This window comes from Podarcis pityusensis (genome assembly GCF_964106645.2).
Source record: "Podarcis pityusensis genome assembly, chromosome: 4".
Classification (NCBI taxonomy): Eukaryota; Metazoa; Chordata; class Lepidosauria; order Squamata; family Lacertidae; genus Podarcis; species Podarcis pityusensis.
The window spans coordinates 5,619,417-5,640,947 of NC_138027.1; the positions used below are offsets into that span (position 1 = coordinate 5,619,417).

General features: G+C 47.7%; 1 protein-coding gene across 3 annotated transcripts in view; it reads right to left on the reverse strand.

Moving 5' to 3' along the window:
- Positions 1 to 21,531, reverse strand: part of ARRB1 (arrestin beta 1) — a 118,890-nt gene that overhangs the window by 38,720 nt on the left and 58,639 nt on the right. Inside the window, exons 1-2 of one of the 3 annotated variants that reach the window (XM_081002231.1) lie at positions 17,473 to 17,771; positions 6,436 to 6,466 (exon numbers count right to left, since the gene is read on the reverse strand). In XM_081002231.1, the coding sequence (XP_080858357.1) occupies positions 6,436 to 6,466; positions 17,473 to 17,573 (132 nt within the window). In that variant the 5' untranslated portion in view covers positions 17,574 to 17,771. Of the gene's footprint in view, positions 1 to 6,435; positions 6,467 to 17,472; positions 17,772 to 21,531 lie in introns of those variants that run through there. The other 2 variants (XM_081002232.1, XM_081002233.1) reach the window with 2 other exon arrangements.

Consider the following 21,531-nt stretch of genomic DNA (forward strand, 5'->3'; position numbering starts at 1 on the left):
CCAATGTTCTTATCTGCTCACAGTTTATCTGTGAGTATTCAATAAACCATTTCCATTCTTTTATTAAAAAAAGCTTTTTATCTTGAACTTCTTATCCTTCCGGTAAGTTTTGCCGTTTCTGCATATTCCATAAATTTTTGTATCCGTTCTTCCTTTGCTGGGGCTTTTGCTTCTTTCCATTTTTGGGTGAGTAACATTCTTGCCATTGTAGTAGCATATATGAATAAGTTTCTATACAGGTTAAGTAGTTGTGTCCCTGTAATTCCCAAAAGCTTCTGGGTTGTTGTTTTTTTTTGGGGGGGGGGCGGTTAACAAAGGTTATTTTCAACATCCTTTTGGTTTCATTATATATCATTTCCCAGTAAGCTTTTACCTTAGCACAAGAACCACATATGAATACTCTTGACTCTTAAGCCCAGTTGCGGGAAGCTGCCCCAGGATGAGTCAGGCCACTGGACCAGGACTGGCAAGAATGGAAAGGGACCCCCAAGGATCATCCAGTCCACTGCTCTTGCAATGCAGGAACCGGAATAATAATAATAATAATAATAATAATAATAATAATTTTATTATTTTCACCCTGCCCATCTGGCTGGGTTTCCCCAGCAACTAAAGCATCCAAGCTCTTGTGAGATCTCGTGCTTGACCTCTGGGGGACTCTTCCAACTTGACGATTCTACAATCAGCCATCTAGCAGGGCTCTTTGCATTGTGCCTGCTCCCCTTATTCCCCCAGACTCTGTCTCCATCTCCCCCTTCCCCCCCCAACCCCTCTCCAGGCTTCGGCATCAGCCGTACGAAGCGCGATAGTCTTGCTTTTGCAAAGCCCCAGGAATTCCAGGCGCAGCTGATTAGCTCCCTGACCCTGCAGTTCATCCAATTAGGTTATTGAATAAGCCTCCATCTCAATCACATTTCGAGGGCTTGGGCTCGGGAGGCGGCTGCATGACTCACCGTCGCCGGCAGCCGACATCTGGGAAGAAAACAACTCCGGTTATCAAAAGAGTCGCCTGCCGACGAATCTGCCTCGGTGGCAGATGGGTCCTTGCGAAGGAAACCGGGGTGGCTCAAAATCTCTTTGAAGGCTGAGCTCCAGCTGTGAATGATGCCCTGAGTTCCTTCGAATGTTGGGGGTCCTGTGCCCAAGGAAGGTTGGAATCTAACAGAGGATGTTGCTATGCTGGTCAGACATGTTTATTTGTAGGTCTTCTTTTTGTTCAGCGATCCCTCGTAACCGAGTAAGATTGTCTTCCATAAACAGGGTTTTGACAGTGAGTCTGTAAGTGACTTTGGAGGACAATTCTGGATCCACATGTCCTTCCACAGTGGGGACATAGGACATAGCGGGAGTTGATCACAGTGTGGATTTGCCAAGCGTGCCTTCCTCTTAGCACGTTTCTCCCTTGCGTCCTGAGTTCGAGTGTCTCCAAAGCCCATGACACCTTTGGTAAAGGCTGTTCTCCAACTGGAGCGCTTGCAGGCCAGTTTTTCCCAGTTGCCGGTGTTTATACTACATTTTTAAAGATTTGCCTTGAGAGCATCTTTGAACCTCTTTTGCTGACCACTGGTATTATGCTTTCCATTTATCTGAAGAAGTGTGCATGCATTTTTAAGTTCGGAATAGAGTACAGTGGTACCTCAGGTTAAGAACTTAATTCATTCTGGAGATCTGTTCTTAATCTGAAACTGTTCTTAATCTGAGGTACCACTTTAGCTAATGGGGCCTCCTGCTGCTGCTGCGCCACCGCAGCACAATTTCTGTTCTCACCCTGAAGCAAAGTTCTTAACCCGAGGTAATATTTCTGGGTTAGGGGAAGCGTATGTAACCCGAGGTACCACTGTAGTTGTTTTGGAAGACAATAATCAGGCATCTGCACAATATTTGCAGGACAATGGCCTTCACTGGCTAATTCAGTGTCCTCAACAGCATCCCCAAAGAATAAGCTGGGTTGCAAGAGCTGCCACTAAGCGAGAGTACCCTTCAGGCCAATGGCTGGGTCTTTCCTCCAGCCCCCTCACCTATCTGCTGGGTAGGAGACGCCAGAGTGTTGTGTTTGAGCTGAGCTGAAAGCCGGCTGGGAGATGGAGACACCAGGACCTGCTTGCTCTGGGCTGGATCCACAAAGGTGGCAAATGGAGAAGCGAGATCTGTTGGGATATTGATGCTCTGAGCCACTCCATCTTATGCTCGGGTTATATATATGTGTGCAAATATAGTCATACCTTGGGTTACAGATGCTTCAGGTTGCGTTTTTTCAGGTTACGGATGCGGCGAAACCCGGAAGTACCAGAACGGGTTACTTCTGGGTTTCAGCAGTTGCGCATGCGCAGAAGTGCTAAATCACGCTTTGCGCATGCACAGAAGTGCCGAATCGCAACCCGCACATGAATAGACGCAGCGCTGTGGGTTGCGAACGCTGCGGGTTGTGAATGTGCCTCCCGCACGGATCACGTTCACAACCCGAGCGTCCACCGTATAACCAGATACAGTGGTACCTCGGTTTAAGAACAGTCCTGTTTACAAACGATTCGGTTTATGAACTCTGCAAAACCGGAAGTAGTGTCCTGGTTTGTGAACTTTACCTCGGTCTAAGAATGGAAGCCGAACGGTGGAAGGGCACTGGCAGTGGGAGGCCTCATTAGGGAAAGTGCGCCGCGGTTTAAGAACGGTTCCGGTTTAAGAACGGACTTCTGGAACGGATTAAGTTCGTAAACCGAGGTACCACTGCATTCTAAAGACACCCCAGTCTCATCTGACCTCCATTCCAAGGAAACTGAAGCCTTGGACTCCCTCTCAGACATTGCGGTGTCGTGCAACAGCTAGTTTAACGCAACTGAAGTGGGTCGAAGTGCTCTGCCACACGGCACAACAAATCTGCTTCAAAAAGCAAAACAGCTGGACGTTTTGCGGTTTGGAAAAGCGAGACGCCAACCAATGACTCATGGGGAGATGTGTAAACATGCCACAAGCAAATCAAGATGGAGGGCAGGAGGCGCGCTCAGAGTTGTATAAGCACCCCACAAACAAATCGCAACAAATGTCAACACCAGATGTAACACAACATCCTGGAAAGCTTTGTGCAGGCAAATGAGGATGAAAGCTCACTAAATAGGTCATCCGGAGAGCCCATCAAAAACTGCCTTTTCCTTGCCTGGAAAGGAGTTGGGGACCCAGGCATCCTGACACCTTCCCACTGCTGTTGTACCCCATTACCACCCCCTGAGGCTGGCTGCCCCAATTCCAGCCTGTCCCTCTTTGTTCCACGCAGACCTATTGTTTATCAAAGGAAAATATCCACAGAGCCAAAGCTCTCTGAAACAATGTCCTCCACCCACCACCACCTCACCCTTGTGACGCTCCAGGACTGAACCCGGGACCCTCTGAACGCTGCTCTACCACTGAACCACGGTCCCGTCCAATACTCAGAATGCCTTTTGAGAAAGCTCTGGGTGTTTGCCTGTTTTATTCCTCTTGTTCTGAATTTGCAGAAACAGTGTTTCCTAGTTCGCAAAAGGTGTGGGGTTCAGCCCCGCTATCCACCCACCTACAGCAAGCAAGAGTCCTGCTTTGGAGAAACTCATGCCCCATGGAAAAAGGGGAGGGGGGGAATAGTATTCAAAATGCAACGAAGCAATTTTGGAGTCAGCTCAGAGGCAAGCCCCGCAGCCGAGTCAGAAACAGTCTTCAGCGACCCAGCCGAGTCTTTCGTTTTCATTGCCCAAACTGAATAATGAAAATGTTAATAATAATAATAATAATAATAATAATAATAATAATAATAATAATTTCATTATACCCTGCCCATCTGGCTGCGTTTCCACAGCCACTCTGGGCGGCTTCCAACAGAATATTAAAATACAACAGTCTGTTAAACCTTAAAAGCTTCCCTAAAGAGGGCTGCCTTCAGATGTCTTCTAAAAGTCTGGTAGTTATTTTCCTCTTTGACATCTGGTGGGAGGGCATTCCACAGGGAGGGTGCCACCACCGAGAAGGCCCTCTGCCTGGTTCCCTGTAACTTGGCTTCTTGCAGCAAGGGAACCGCCAGAAGGCCCTCGGCACTAGACCTCAGTGTCTGGGCAGAACGATGGGGGTGGAGACGCTCCTTCAGGTATACTGGGCCGAGGCCGTTTAGGGCTTTCAAGGTCAGCACCAACACTTTGAATTGTGCTCAGAAATGTACTGGGAGCCAGTGTAGGTCTTTCAGGACCGGTGTTATGTGGTCTCAGCGGCCGCCCCCAGTCACCAGTCTGTCTGCCGCATTCTGGATTAGCTGCAGTTTCAGGGTCACCTTCAAAGGTAGCCCCACAGAGAGCGCATTGCAGTAGTCCAAGCGGGAGATAACCAGAGCATGCACCACTCTGGCGGTGTGGTCTGTGGGCAGGTAGGGTCTCAGCCTGAGTACCAGATGGAGCTGATAAACAGCTGCCCTGGACACAGAATTGACCTGGGCCTCCATGGACAGCTGTGAGTCCAAAATGACTCCCAGGCTGCGCACCTGGTCCTTCAGGGGCACAGTTACCCCATTCAGGACCAGGGAGTCCTCCACACCTGCCCGCCTCCTGTCCCCCCAAAACAGTACTTCTGTCTTGTCAGGATTCAGCCTCAATCTGCTAGCCGCCATCCATCCTCCAACCGCCTCCAGACACTCACACAGTTAAAAGCCATCTCTCCCAGCCTTGCACAGTCAGGATAATGCAAGCCGTCCAGCCCTGGGGACTGTCTCCCCGCCTTCAGCCAATCCGATCCAGCATCCTCCTTCCCCTCTTATAAGAGCACTGAGTGATGTGTATCAGGGTCAGGCCGAGGTGGAACAGGTGAGCTCACCTAGCAACAAGATGCTGGTATGCAAGGAAGCTTTTGTTGCCTTGGATGAAAAGCACTTAGCCCGCTGGCAAGGTGAAGGACGGCCCAAATGGTGGATGCTGGCATTCTGAACAAGCTTGCCAGTATATTCACTATTATTATTATTATTATTTATTAAACCCATTAGTTGCTTTTTTTCTTGCCACAGCGATGCAAAGAGTCTTAGAATCACAGAAATGTAGAGCTGCAAGGGGCCCCCCAGGGTCATCCAGACCAACCCCCTGCAATGCAGAGATCACAGGTAAGGCACCCATGACAGGCGGCTGCCCACCTCTGCTTTAAAATCCCCCAAGGAATGAGAGCCCGCAACCTCCCAAGGGAGTCAAAGCTCTTGCCACCGGGGAGTTGTTCCTAACGTTTAGCCAGGGTCTCCTTCTTTGTCATTCATTTATTTATTAAATTTATGGACCACCCTTCGTCACAAGATCTCAGGGTGGTTCGCAGAATAATCAAAGCTGCACATAACTCTTATTTATTGAGTCCAGACAGGGTCTCAAGGAAGCTTACAGTCAAAAACAAACAACTAAAAAGATATATATATGTGAAGGGGCAGAAGCAAGTATCCACCACAGCTTCTATGGTACTGTACTGTACTGTACTGTACTGTACTCTATTCTATTCTATTCTATTCTATTCTATTCTATTCTATTCTATTCTATTCTATTCTATTCTGGTTTTCCCAGTAGTGATGTATGGAAGTGAGAGCTGGACCGTAAAGAAGGCTAATCGCCAAAGAATGGATGCTTTTGAATTCTGGTGCTGGAGGAGACTCCTGAGAGTCCCATGGACTGCAAGAAGATCAAACCTATCCATTCTGAAGGAAATCAGCCCTGAGTGCTCACTGGAAGGGCAGATCCTGAAGCTGAGGCTCCAGTACTTTGGCCACCTCATGAGAAGAGAGGACTCCCTGGAAAAGACCCTGATGTTGGGAAAGATGGAAGGCACAAGGAGAAGGGGACGACAGAGGACGAGGTGGTGGGACAGTGTTCTCGAAGCTACCAACATGAGTTTGACCAAACTGCGGGAGGCAGTGGAAGACAGGAGTGCCTGGTGTGCTCTGGTCCAGGGGGTCACGAAGAGTTGGACACGACTAAACAACTAAACAAATACACAAGTCAGCTTGCAAGAAGGAGAAACAGCAAAATATTATTCCTGCATTGCAGGGGGTTGAACCAGATGGGCAACTTCATGATTCTGTGATTCTATGAAATATACAACAAAGATTGCACACCCCATAAGAATCCAATCCAATGCAAATAAGTCATAATAAAACTTGTATCAAATAAAGAAATATTCAACAATCCATCTAGAATATGCAAAGCTTGTGTAGCCATGCCTTACACCTGCTGTGCTTTGCCTTGATGATGGGCCGCACTCATTGATGCCTTAAAGCTTTTAGCAGAAGGCCTTATTCTGAGTCTGAGTCCTGATTCCAGAGGGAGGGAGGATGCAAGTTCCCCATTCCCATAAATAAATAACGAGAACTAAATCCCATTCCTCCCCTCCGTCTTCTTCTCTCCCACTTCCCCAAACGAAAGAAACCCAAAGAACTGGCGAAGAAGTTCAGCTTACCTTCCCATTGGGACTGGCTTTCTTGAACACCCTGAAAAACAAGAGGGGAAGGAAAAGGTGAGCCAGGGGGAATGAGAGAGACCTTCAGCACACAGGAGCTAATGTGAAAAGCATAGAATTGTAGAGTAGGAAGGGACCCCGAGGGTCATCTAGTCCAACCCCCTACAATGCAGGAATCTCAACTAAAGCAGCCATGACAGATGGCCATCCAACCTCTGCTTAAAAACCTCCAAGGAAGGAGAGTCCACCCCTTTCCACTGTCAAACAGCTCTCACCATTCTTCTTGTTTAATTGGAATCTCTTTTCCTGTAACTTGAAGCCATGGGTTCAAGTCCTACCCTCTGGACCAGGAGAAAACAAACTTGTTCCCTCTTCCATGCGACAACTCTTGAGATATTAGAAGATGGCTATCATATCTCCTCTCAGTCTATTCTTTCTCAGGCTAAACATACCCAGCTCCTTCAACTGTTCCTCATAAGGTTTGAATTCCAGTCCTTTGATAATCTTGGTTGCGCTCCTCTGCGCACCTTCCAGCTTATCAACATCCTTCCTAAATTGTGGTGCCCAGAACTGGACACAGGACTCCAGGTGTGGTCTGACCAACGCAGAATAGAATTGCTCCATGACTTCCCTTGACCTGGACGCACTATACTTCTGTCCATGCAGCCCATAATAGCATTAGCCTTTTTTGCTGCTGCATCACACAGTTGTCTCATGTTAAGCTTGCGCACCACCAAGAATTCTATATTCTGTTCACAAATCCCAACAATGCACAGAGAATTCTCTGACTGGGTAACGTTCCTGAATTTTTACCCATCGCTTGCTTGTTTGCCCAGTTGATGAGGACATAAGAATAGCTTTGTTCAAAGATTTAAAACTCTCAGCCGACGCATATCCTGGATAATCAGATGTTTAGGAAGTTGAGGTAGTTCTCACCTGTTTTAGTATTTCAACTTTTCTAAGTTTTAAAGTATGGCTGCAAAAATTTTCCTGGTGTTATTGTTGAAACTTCATGTGAACTGCTTATATATATATAAAAAGATCAAGCCGTATAGATTTTCTGAAATAAATAACTGATCAACTTTCTATTAGGTCCCCTTAACATTTCTGAGAAGGCAGCCCATTTTGCCATTACAGCGGCAATTCTGAGAAAGGTTTGCATGGATGATAAGTGGAGTTCATTTTTATTGGACAGAACGCCTGGTCTGAATAATTATCTCGTACCTATGGGACCGCCTCTCCTGGTTTGCCCCACGGAGGATCTTAAGGTCCACAAATAACAACACTTTGGAGGTCCCAAACCGCAAGGTGGTTAGATGGTCTCAAGGTGGTCTCAGCTAGGGCCAGGGCCTTTTCAGTACTGGCCCCGACTTGGTGGAACACTCTGTCCCAAGAGACCAGGGCCCTGCGGGACTTGACATCTTTCCACAGAGCCTGCAAGACGGAGCTGTTCCACCTGGCCTTTGGTTTGGACTCAGTCTGACCCTTATGCTGCCCTTCCCTTATAGTTTTGATTTATGGGCTACTACGAAAATGAGGCTGCATTTTAAACTGTATTTTAACCCATATTTTAATAAACTGTTTTTTCTTTTTCTTTTACATTTTATTGTAATTTTATTGGTGATAGCCGCCCTGAGCCTGGTTCTGGCTGGGGAGGGCGGGGTATAAATAAAATTTACTATTATTATTATCATTATTATCATTATTATCTCAACTTTTGCAGTGTACAGTGGTACCTCGGGATGCGAACGGAACGTAAGACGCGACAGCGCGTCTGCGCGTTTCGCCACTTCCGCGCATGCATGTGACATCATTTTGAACGTCTGCGCATGCGCGAGCGGCGAAACCCGGAAGTAACATGCTCCGTTACTTCTGGGTCGCCGCGGAGCACAACCCAAAAATACTTATCCTGAAGCATATTTATCCCAAGGTATGACTGTATTTTATCTTGTTTTTATGTATCTTGCTTTGCAGCTGTTTCGGCTACACAAATAAAGAAAAATGAATAATAGGAGGAGTCAGGCTAACAGAATCCCCTGACCTGCCACAGCCTCTTCATTCAGCTCAATGGAGGGACCCAATCCACCCCCTCGCTTTGCGAGAAGTCAATCAGGGCTGAGGCACAGACACCGTCCCTCAGAGAACCCGGAGAGCTACAACTGGAGCAACCGATTTCTTAAGTTGCACATTTTTAAAAACAACAACACCAGACCCCAGTTTGACTCCAATACAGACACAGACATTGTGTGATTTCTGCATTGCAGGGGGTTGGACTAGATGACCGCTGGGATTCCCTCCCAACTCTTCGATTCTTCGATTCTACGACATCCCTGACTGCAGTAATGAGAGTGGTGACGAGAGAGTCAAACTGAGATTTCCATCGTTTAGTGACAAGCTTTGCCAAGCAGGCAAATGAACAAGCTGGTGGCAATCTAGTTTGTCCTCGTTATTGCTGCGCGGTAAATGACAGCCGGGGATATCCCTCTGGGGTTTTCCAGTCCTTCGTTGCCATCAGAAAATCTAAACCTCCTGCGCAAGCCAGACGCCGCCGCTGCCACCAACCCCAACCTGGCGATTCAGAAAAGGAAGAAGTGCCCTTCTTCGTGCAGCGCACGGTCAAATAATAATAATAATAATAATAATAATTTATTTACCGTATTTTTCGCTCTATAACACGCACCCGACCATAACACGCACATAGTTTTTAGAGGAGGAAAATCCGTAGGCATGCCACCCGTAGGCATTTCCTCCATAACACGCACAGACATTTCCCCTTACTTTCTAGGAGGAAAAAAGTGAGTGTTATGGTGCAAAAAATACGGTATATCCCGCCAATCTGGCTGGGTTTCCCCAGCCACACTGGGCGGCTACCAATCGAGTGTTAAAAGCAATACAGCATTAAATATTGAAAACTTCCCTAAACAGGGCTGCCTTCAGGATTTAAAGGATTTAACCTCCTTCTGCAAGGCCTGTAAGACAGAGCTATTCTGCCTGGCTTTCAATTTGAACTTAGCCTGATCTTTTATTCCTCTTCCTTGCCTTTTTATGAAGATTACCCACTCTGGGATCCCACAGCTAATTCTCCCCTGGTCTCCTCGCTGGCCCAAATAGGACTAACTTAGCCAGCTAGCCCTGGTGATCATCGAATGTTTATTGGATGGATTTCCCCCCTAAACTGATTTTTGAATTCTAAATTTATTGTTATCCACGTTTTATACTGTATTTTATGCTGTTTTTGTTGTTGCATCAATTAAGTGTTTTAAATTTGTTGTTAGCCACCCTGAGCCCAGTTTTCTGAACCGGGAAGGGAAGGGGTATAAATTAAAAAATATTTATTTATTTATTTATTTATTTATTTATTTACCTATGGAACTCCCTGCCACAGGACAGGGGGCAGCGACGGCCAGCAACATGGATGTTTTTGACAGAGGAGGAGGAGACAAATCCATGGAGGAGGAGAGGGCTTTCAGTGGCTACTAGCCAGGATGGCCACGATCCATCTCCACAGTAATAGGGAAAGACTTCTAAATACCAGTTGCTGGAAACGGCAAGAGGGGAGAGTTGCTCCCGTGTTCAGATCCTGCTTGTGGGTGAGGATGACGGACTAGATTGGCCATGGGCCTAATCTGGCAGACTCTTCTTACGTTCCTCTTGGAACTGCATTTCCTTTTGGCCCAGGCCTGACTCTGGAACAGGGTTCGAAATTAGCCAGGCGCCAGGCACATTTTGCAACAGGCTTTCGACCACTTGCGACCAAGTGAAGATGCCCAGCCTTGTGCCTTATATCTCCACCTGCGGATCCTTGGAGCCGCTGGGAGAGATCATCAGGGGGTTTGGGCTGGGTGTTCATCAGTATGCGGATGATACCCAGCTCTATCTCTCTTTCAAATCGGAACCAGTGAAGGTGGTGAATGTCCTGTGTGAGTGCCTGGAGGCGGTTGGAGGATGGATGGCGGCTAACAGATTGAGGTTGGATCCTGGCAAGACAGAAGTACTGTTTTGGGGGGGACAGGAGGCGGATGGTTGTGGGGAACTCCCTGGTCCTGAATGGGGTAACTGTGCCCCTGAAGGACCAGGTGCGCAGCCTAGGAGTCATTTTGGACTCACAGCTGTCCATGGAGGCGCAGATCAATTCTGTGTCCAGGACAGCTGTCTACCAGCTCCATCTGGTATGCAGGATGAGACCCTCCTTGCGGACTGTCTGGCCAGAGTGGTGCATGCTCTGGTTATCTCCCGCTTGGACTACTACAATGCGCTCTATGTGGGGCTACCTTTGAAGGTGACCTGGAAACTACAACTAATCCAGAATGCGGCAGCTAGACTGGTGACTGGGAGCGGCCACCGAGACCACATAACACCGGTCTTGAAAGACCTACATTGGCTCCTAGTACATTTCCGAGCCCAATTCAAAGTGTTGGTGCTGACCTTGAAAACCCTAAAGAGCCTCGGTCCTGTATACCTGAAGGAGCGTCTCCACCCCCATCGTTCATCCCGGACACTGAGGTCCAGCGCCGAGGGCCTTCTGGCGGTTCCCTCCTTGCGAGAAGTGAGGTTACAGGGAACCAGGCAGAGGGCCTTCTCGGTGGTGGCGCCCACCCTGTGGAACGCCCTCCCTTCAGATGTGAAGGAAATAAGCAGCTATCTTATCTTTAAAAGACATCTGAAGGCAGCCCTGTTCAGGGAAGTTTTTATTATTTAATGCTGTACTGTTTTTAACACTCAGAGTGGCTGAGGAAACTCAGCCAGATGGGTGGGGTATAAATAAATAAATTATTATTGTTATTGTTATTGTTATTATTGTTATTATAGATCTTGTTTTCACACATTAGGATCCCATCTTGTAGAATTCTATCCGTTCTATTTTATCTGCACTCTGGGAATGAATTTCAGGAAGCAAATTGCTTTTTCTGCGCATCCTGAGCAGCAGCAGTGAACAAAGTTGTAGTTAACAGTTGTAGCTTTTCTTGACTCAGCCCCTCCCCCCCCCCCCCCCCCGTGCTGCGAAGAGTATTCTTGCTTTATGAATGGTCATGAAGAAAAAGAGGTGGGAATAGGCCAATATATATGTTGGCTGTCCCTGGATCAAGAGACTTTTCTTTTTTAGTTTTTCAAAGCTCTTAACTGGTCCTCTGAACTAGCCAGATATTTAACTGAGAATCTATCACAGTCAGTCCATCATTTGAAAAAATAAGACTTGCCCATAATGGTAACTAGGTATGCCGTTTTGCTGACCTTGGTTTAAGGAGCCATTTGCCGCCTGGCTTATATAGCTGAGTTTCTGACACTGCCCTGGAAGTTCTGAACTACAATTCCCATCAATTCCCATCAGTTCTGAACTACAATTCCCTAGGGCAGCAGCCCCTGCCAACCGGATGCCCACCAGAGGTTTTGTAGTCCAAAACATCTGGAGGGTGCCAGGATGGAAAAGGAAGTGAAGACACAGCAAGAGACTGACCACACCAGAAAATACTGACCCCCCCCAACCCACCATTATTCATTGATCATTTTAATCCGCAGCTTGCCTTATCCCAAAGATGCACGCGAGCATTTTGTATTTTTATTGCTATTTATTTATTTAGCACATGCACAAACGACATTTCCGTCCGTGCCCCGCGGGGTGATTTGCAACTTAAAATAATGGCACAAACCATCTTGTTCTCTCCCTCTTGTTTACCCCCCAGGTTCCCTTTCCTCTACCGTCCGGCCTGCACCCAAACATTTAGAAAGAACCATTTCACATTTTAAAACACACACTTAAATGCAACTTTTGGGGAAACCGTTGGCAAGCTAATGCAAAAGCAGGACGGCAAGGGCTTCAGGCCAACGCCTCATCCCGAGGGATCGAGGGGGTGGAGAAGTTTGCAAAATTATGCATTGTGTGAAGAAAAGCAGATCGAGAAAAGTTCCCAACCCCCAAACCCACATTACACTGGAACGCAGGAGTATCTAAATGAAGCTGAATGTTGGAAGATTCGGGACGGAGAAAAGGAAGTTCCTTTACGTAGTGCATAGCTAAACTACACAACTCCCCGCCACTGGAGGCAGCAATGGCCACCCACATAGATGGCTTCAAGAAGCAAATTTGTGAAGGAATAGGGGGCTGTCAGTGGGTCCACAGCAGAAAAGGATTTAGGGCAGCGCGCAGGGCCAGATTTAGGTTTGATGAGGCCCTAAGCTACTGAAGATAATGGGGCCCTTTATATGTCCAGCTGTCCTTTGTCAACAACAAATGGTCGCTGTTTTTTGTGCTGAATATATGCTATATGGTAATTCATGGACCTAATAGGTATCTAAAGCCATTTGCACCTGCTGCCCTGCAACCAGTCCATGCAGAATGTAGGCACCCTATATATAGAAAGGAGAAAACCAGTGATATTTTAGGGAGCAGGCGATCAGGTGGGGCCCATGACTTACATCCTAGGAGCCTACACAACACAAAACAAAACACTGTTGCTGTATGTAGGTTTTATTTTATGTGTTTTTATCTTATATTTTGGAAATGTACATCCAGGTGTGTCTTTCCTTTACAATTTTTTGGGGCCCCCAAGAGAGCGGGGCCCTAAGCTATATCTTATTTAGCTTATATGTAAATCCGGCACTGAGCCGGAGGCAGTGTGCATGGACAATGTTCTGTACACAGACGCAGGTGGTGCTGTGGTCTAAACCACCGAGCCTCTTGGGCTTGCCGATCAGAAGGTCGGCAGTTCAAATCCCTGCAATGGGGTGAGCTCCCATTGCTCTGTCCCAGCTCCTGCCAACCTAGCAGTTCGAAAGCATGCCAGTGCAGGATGAAACGGTGAAATCTGCTATGATTAAATGGGCACAAGACGTTGGACATAACATAATGATGGCTGACTGGGAACAGTTATGGACCACAGGTATGAAGTTTACGGCATGCAATGCCTTAAGAGAGAATATTATGAAAATGATATACAGGTGGTACATAACCCCAGTCAAGCTTGCAAAAATCTACCATTTGCCCGATAACAAATGTTGGAAATGTAAAGAAACTGAAGGTACATTCTTTCACCTTTGGTGGACGTGCCCAAGGATTAAGGTTTTCTGGGAGATGATTTATAATGAATTAAAAAAGGTATTTAAATATACCTTCTTGAATAAACCAGAGGCCTTCCTCCTGGGCATAGTCGGCCAATCGGTGTTAAAGAAGGACAGAACTTTCTTTATGTATGCTACAACAGCAGCAAGAATACTTATTGCAAAGCATTGGAAGACACAAGACCTACCCACACTGGAGGAATGGCAGATGAAGGTGATGGACTACATGGAATTGGTGGAAATGACTGGCAGAATCCGAGACCAGGGAGAAGAGTCGGTGGAAGAAGATTGGAAGAAATTTAAAGACTATTTACAGAAATACTGCAAAATTAATGAATGTTAGAATGATGTTGGATTGAAGTTAAGTGGTTTCTAGCTCTAATGGTATAAAAGAATATGGAAAAATTGGATTTTCAATACGTAAAAACCTAATGCTATAATATATTAAGATTAAAGATCAGGATTAAAAAGGAGGGAAAGGAATTGCTGGACTAATAAATTGAACTGGAATACAAAAAAGGGAGGTATGAGGAGGTCCGGGAAACAAGTAAATGAAAGAGAAGTGATGAAAAGATGGAATTGTTTTTTGTTGTTTTTTTTGTATTTTGTATTTTTCTTTTTTCTATTTTTTTTCTTTTCCATTTATGTATCCTTCTTTTGAAACTTTAATAAATATCATTTAAAAAAAAAAAAACGAAAGCATGCCAGTGCAAGTAGATAAATAGGTACTGCTGCAGCGGGAAGGTAAACGCGTTTCCGTGTGCTCTGGTTTCCATCACGGTGTCCTGTTGCACCAGAAGCGGTTTAGTCCTGCTGGCCACGTGACCTGGAAAGCTGTCTGCAGACAAACACTGGCTCCCTCGGCCTGCAAGCGAGATGAGCGCTGCAACCCCATAGTCGCCTTTGACTGGACTTAACCGTCCAGGGCTCCTTTAACTTTTACCTTACCCTGGTTGGTCCCAGTGAGAATGGGATGCCGGACTAGAAGGGGCCACTGGCCTGATCCAGGAGACTCTCCTTGTGTTCCTCTGTAATGCTGTGCCTAAGCAAGGAGCTTGGGTGGGACACGGGTGGCGCTGTGGTCTAAACCACAGAGCCTAGGGCTTGCCGATCAGAAGGACGGTGGTTCGAATCCCGCGACGGGGTGAGCTCCCATTGTTCGGTCCCTGCTCCTGCCAACCTAGCAGTTCAAAAGCACGTCAAAGTGCAAGTAGATAAATAGGTACCGCTCCAGCAGGAAGGTAAATGGCGTTTCCGTGAACTGCTCTGGTTTCGCCAGAAGCGGCTTAGTCATGCTGGCCACATGACCCAGAAAAACTGTCTGCAGACAAACGCCGGCTCCCTCAGCCTATAGAGCAAGATGAGCGCCACAACCCCAGAGTCGTTCGCAACTGGACCTAATGGTCAGGGGTACCTTTACCTTTACCTTTAAGCAAGGAGCTTACATAAGCAGAGAAGAGATGAAATTGCAAGCAACTCCTGGACCAAGAATGGCAGGTGCATTTCTTGAGAATGCTTTTATCGACTGATTTAAAACACTTCTGCCCTGGACAATAAGACGATTTGTGGCTCCTGGCCACAACGGCTACGCTCTCCTTTCGCTTTCAGAGGCTGCAATGTTTTTGAATACCCGTTGCTGGAAATGGCAGGATGGGAGAGGGGTCTACGCTTGGATCCTTGGCTTCCCATATTATTGGGAATTTGGTTGTCCACTGTGAGAACAGGATGCTAGACTAGAAGGGACCACTGGGCCTGATTCAGCTGCAGGTCTCTGCTTACGACTGTATCCAGCCTTTCAATCAATCAATCAATCAATCAAAATCCACCAAGGAGGCAAACACCTCCACGTGTCAAAAGTTCAAACCAATCCATTTGCAACGCACACAATTTGAAATGCACTCACAAACAAAACAGAAAAGGAGACCAACAGTAACATTATACAGTGGTCCCTTGCTTCTCAAACGCCTTGGTACTCAAACAACTTGGAACCCAAACACTGCAAACCCGGAAGTAAGTGTTCCGGTTTGCAAACTTTTTTCAGAAGCCGAATGTGCTCCGTTTTGAGTGTTACGCTTCTGATTTGAGAGCCACACTTCCGTTTTGAGTGTTACGCTGAGGTCTGTCTGTTTTTGCTATTTATTTTGCGTTTTTGCGGCTCTTTTTTGTTCTGTTTTTGTGACTGTGTGGAACCCAGTTCAGCCACCGACTGATTGATTGGTGACCACAATACAGTGGTACCTCGGGTTACATACGCTTCAGGTTACAGACGCTTCAGGTTACACACTCCGCTAACCCAGAAATAGTACCTTGGATTAAGAACTTTGCTTCAGGATGAGAACAGAAATTGCGGGGCGGCAGCGGGAGGTCCCATTAGCTAAAGTGGTGCTTCAGGTTAAGAACAGTTTCAGGTTAAGAACGGACCTCCGGAACGAATTAAGTACTTAACCCGAGGTACCACTGTACATTGTTGATTGCTTTCATTTTATGGATCAATGGTCTTGTTAGACAGTAAAATCCACGTTAAATTGCTGTTTTAGCGGTTGTTTTTAAAAGTCTGGAACAGATTAATCCGATCTGCATTACTTTCTATGGGAAAGCGCGTCTTGGTTTTGGAATGCTTTGGTTTCAGAATGGACTTCCAGAACGGATTAAGTTTGAGAATCAAGGTACCACTGTATATACAATACCAAACAAATGATATTCACCACAATATAGCTCAGTTGGTACAGCATGAGACTCTTAATCTCAGGGTTGTGGGTTTGAGTCCCCAATCTGGCAAAAGATTCCTGCATTGAAAGGGGTTGGACTAGATGACCCTTGTGGTCCTTTCCACTCTACACTTCTATGATTCTATTATTTGAAACACCACAAGAGATTCAAATCAGCTTCACCTTTCACCTTAGCCCCAGTAAAGTAGGTGGCAAGCAAGCCTCCCTGGGGAAAGCGCTCCTTAATTTGGGGGCCACCACCAAGAAGGCCATGCTCCCCCAGTTGCTACCAGTCTGAGCCTGAAGGTGGAGGTGCCCGCGGTGGGTCTGCGATGGGGGTCTTAATGAACAGTCCCACTCATGTGATATTTCTTAAGCATTACCTCACAGGTGTGCATTTCCTAGTGCCTGTGCAATCCCAGAGATGAACACAGGCAAATTGCATTTCTGCTCTAAGGCAGCCTTTCCCAACCCAGTGCCCTCCAGATGTTGCCAGACTGTAACTCGCCCCCCCCCCAGCCAGCACAGGTGCTGGAAGTTGAAGTCCAGCAAAGATCTGGGTGGGGGCACCATGTTGGGAAAAAAACACACAGTTTGTTCTTTTCTTACGGAGGACATATTTTCTGTCCAATAAATTCTCCCTCCCCACTCTCTCCTTCTCCCCCCCTCTCTCTTTCTTTCTTTCTCTTGCACTCTAGCTCAGAAAACTGGAGTGAAAATGCATTAATAAAAAGCAAAAAGACTCTCATGGCGGAAGGGTGTTGTTTTTGAAGCGCTCCCCTCCCGCATTTGAAGAGCTTGTTGGATAGCTCACCCACCCAAGTGAACAAGGATTTTACCAAAACACAAACCTACTGCTTTTTAAAAAAAGAAAAGAAAATTCTTTTCTAAGTTTCCAAAAATGCACAGCACGAGAGAGGGTGAGGACCACCCTGAGCGCCAGCCAGCACTGATGTCACAGGCACTGTCCAATAGCACCCTCACCCCCCAATGAGGTAGTAGCCCAATGACATCGTTAGGTACTTAAGACTTTGGGTGCCTCTCAAGGTGATACTAAAAAAAAACCCAACCCTCTTCATTTCCCAGGGCACAGCTGCGGGAGACGGAAAGGAAACTGCAATTGATGCATCTCAGCGAGTAAGAAAAAGAAACCGCTGCTCTGGAAAAATGAATCTGCTGTACCGGCGCTGTGGCTCCCTTCTTGGGGAATGATTTTCTGTGACTGGGCTCTGGCTGCGGCATCCTCTGATCTCGTCCCCGCGCAATCCCTTACCGCTTCGTCAAGTCTTCTGTAACCGTGTTCCTGAAGACTCCATCCCTGCCTTTGAAGCCAAGAGGGGGCTTGTTAGCCGAATCTCCCTGCGCCCCCTTCATCAGGGCTCTCCGGCTCGCCAAGCGAGCAGCCAGCAGCAGTCACGACCCAGGGAGGGAGAGAGAGAATGCTGTTCCTTGACTGGGTCTCAAGGGGGCCTCCCCAGATCCACGGAAAGCTCTCAGCAGGATCGCCAGGGCGAGGTATTCGGGAAGAAAGCCGGGATGCAAGCAAGCAAGCAGCCGTTTCCCAGCCCGCGGGCCTTCAAAGGTTTTTCTGGAGGCGGCGGTGCAAAGGAAATCCCGCTATTATTCGTCACAACCCAGCTGCTTCCAGAGAAAGACGAAAACAAACCACCCGGCCGCAGCCCAAGCAGCAGCCGGATGTTTCAAAAGCAAGAAGGCTTTCCACGTCTCTGCAGCTACAGAGAGAAGCAGGGAAGCTGCCTCCTGCAGAGTCAGGTCACTGGTCCATCGAGCCCCATATTGTCTACCCTGACTGGCAGCCGCTCTGGGTTTCCTGCCAGGCCTACCTGGGACCTCTTGCATCTGAAACAGAGGCTTTGCCACTGAGCCACAGCCCTTTTCTCTGCCAGTTCTCTGCTCCAGATGCACCCCTCCTTCTCCTCCCAGCCTGCCATCTTCTTAGCACCTTCTATACTAGGCTCATAGAATCATAGAATCGTAGAGTGGTAAGGGACCCCTGAGGGTCATCCAGTCCAACCCCCTGCAAATGTAGGAATCTCAGCTCAAGCATCCCTGACAGATGGCCATCCAAGCTTTGTCTAAACACTTCCAAGGAAGAAGAGTCCGCAATCTCTGGAGGGAGACTGTTCCACCACTGAACAGCTCTTACTGTCAGAAAGCTCTTCCTGATGTTTATTCAGAATCTCCTTTCTTGTAACATGAAGCAGAGACATCACCTTGCCAACAAAGGTCTGTATAGTTAAAGCTATGGTTTTCCCAGTAGTGATGTATGGAAGTGAGAGCTGGACCATAAAGAAGGCTCGTCAGCGAAAAATTGATGCTTTTGAATTCTGGTGCTGGAGGAGACTCTTGAGAGTCCCATGGACTGCAAGAAGATCAAACGTATCCATTCTGAAGGAAATCAGCCCTGAGTGCTCACTGGAAAGACAGATCCTGAAGCTGAGGCTCCAAGACTTTGGCCACCTCATGAGAAGAGAAGACTCCCTGGAAAAGACCCTGATGTTGGGAAAGATGGAGGGCACAAGGAGAAGGGGACGATAGAGGACGAGATGGTGGGACAGTGTTCTCAAAGCTACCAGCATGAGTTTGACCAAACTGCGGGAGTCAGTGGAAGACAGGAGGGCCTGGCATGCTCTGGTCCAGGGGGTCACAAAGAGTCAGACATGACTAAACGACGAAACAACAACAAATTATTTGCAATAAAGCATCGCTTCCCCTCCCCCCATTGACATCACGCGTTCCCGGCAAATATGTAGACACCTTGCGGGCTGTCATGTTTTAATTATGGTCCCATGAATTTTTCATTGCCGTGCTCCCTCTCTCTCTTGCGCGGTGCTCCCCCCTCCCCAAATAAGAATCAGAGCGACTTGAGTAAATCATTAGCGTGACCTCCCTAGGAAATAAAAGACGCTAATGAGGTTTGGTGCCCATCAAGGCGAGGGGACTTTCTCTCCCCATTTGGACCCTCCCCCCCAAGAGAGACAGCCACACACACCCCATACCTGGTCGAAAGGGGGAGATGGATGAATTGGGGGAGGAGCAGAGGCAGGGAGGGGGGATCCCCCCCCAAAGCACCTGCTGAGACTCCTCCCAGGGAGGGATGTCAAAGCCCGGCAGTTGCCATGACAGCCGCAGCTGTTTCGTACCAGGGAGCTCATTAAGGGAAGCTCTTCGCCATGCAAATTAGCAGCGAGACAGAGGCATCCGAGGGCAAGGATGGGGAACAGGGGAGAGACCCAGATCCGTTTTGGCAGAGGGGCCAATTTGGGGAAGAGTGAGGATCCAGTGCGTGGCCACACACCCTGGAATCCTTTATCGGACTACCCTTCAATATGTGGGGCAGGTGATGGCGCTTCCTCCCCGCTTCCATCTACTGAACTATACCAATGCTTAACTGCCAATACGAAGAAAGTTGTGATGGTTTGCTACGAGGTAGGTGAAAACCAAGTAGCTGGTGCCAATTTGCCAAGTGGAATAATTCCTACCAGGTCCCTCAACGCCGACCAGTCCACAGCAAGGTCAAGGAACGAGAACCTTATAGGGTGGGAAAAGCAGGAACAGCTGGTAGGCAGCAAAAGAGGGAGATCCCCGGCCGCGCCTGCCTTAAATAGGGCAGGCCACGCCCCCAGAGCCAGCTGATTGGCTGGCCAGGGGGTGACACAGCCGGGAGTGGCTTTCTTAAACTGTGGTGCCCAGAACTGGACACGGGACTCCAGGTGTGGTCTGACCAAGGCAGAATAGAGCAGGACTATGACTTCCCTCGATTAGGACTCCAGATTTCTGTGGATGCAGCCGAGAATAGCATTAGCTTTTTTTGCTGCTGCATCGCCCTGTTAAGACGACCAATAAGCCAGGCAATACTACTGGGAACATAGCCTTATTCTTGCGATGTGCAGGCATTGCTTCTCTGCACTCCTCTCTCTCTCCTCTTGCAGAAACTCATCTTTTAACACGTTGTCCATTTTCCAACAGCACGACTTCAAAGCCTTTGCAGCCTGTGTGGCAGCTGGTTTCTGCATCCTTATCTATGTTCCTTAAGTCATTTCTCCACCTTCGCTAAAGCCTTGTTAATATCCACCAGAGGATGTACAGGCGCAGCTATCGTCTTAAGCAGCTCGTTACAAACCAGAAATCTATAAAAGAAGGTTGCAGATGTTTCACAGAGCCCCTTATCGCAGAACTAACAGCCAGACACTCATCCTCGCTGAAGCACCAGAGTTTATAAGATAAGAGGCACCAGGGCATAATAATAATAATAATAATAAATTTTATTTATATCCCGCCCTCCCCAGCCGAAGCCGGGCTCAGGGCGGCTAACAACAATCAAATAATCAAAAAATCAAATAATCACACAATCTAAAAATATTTCATTATAAAAATTAATTAAATCAAATTGATGGCAACCAATTAAGCAAAGTTCTGTGCAGGTTGCCAGAGGAGGGAGTCAGGCTGCGCCCTGATCAAAGGCCTGGCGGAACAACTCTGTCTTGCAGGCCCTGCGGAAAGATGTCAAGTCCCGCAGGGCCCTAGTCTCTTGTGACAGAGCATTCCACCAGATTGGAGCCGCAGCCGAGAAGGCCCTGGCTCTAGGTGAGGCCAGCCTAACCTCTCTGAGGCCTGGGACCTTGAGGATGTTATTATTTGCAGACCATAGGTTTCTCTGTGGGGCATACCAGGAGAGGCGGTCCCGTAGGTACGAGGGTCCTAGGCCGTATAGGGCTTTAAAGGTTAAAACCAGCACCTTAAACCTGATCCTGTACTCCACCGGGAGCCAGTGCAGCTGGTATAGTACCGGATGAATGTGATCTCGCAGCGAAGACCCCATAAGGAGTCTCGCCGCGGCATTCTGCACCCGCTGGAGTTTCTGGGTCAGTCTCAAGGGCAGCCCCACGTAGAGCGAGTTACAATAATCCAGTCTGGAGGTGACCGTCGCATGGATCACAGTGGCTAGGTCAGGGCGAGAGAGATAAGGGGCCAACTGCTTAGCTTGGCGGAGATGAAAAAATGCCGCCTTTGTTATAGCTGTAATCTGCGCCTCCATAGAAAGGGAGGTATCGAAGATTACACCCAAACTCTTAACGGACGGTGCTGGCACTAATTGCACCCCCGCAAGAGATGGGAGTTGCCCCCTCAATCCCATATCGTCCCGCCCCAGCCAGAGGACCTCTGTCTTCGAAGGATTTAACTTCAACCGGCTCCCACGTAACCATCCAGCCACAGCTTCCAGACATCTGGTCAGTGTGTCTGGGGCCGAGTCAGGATGGCCATCCATCAACAGATAGAGTTGGGTGTCATCAGCATACTGATGGCAACC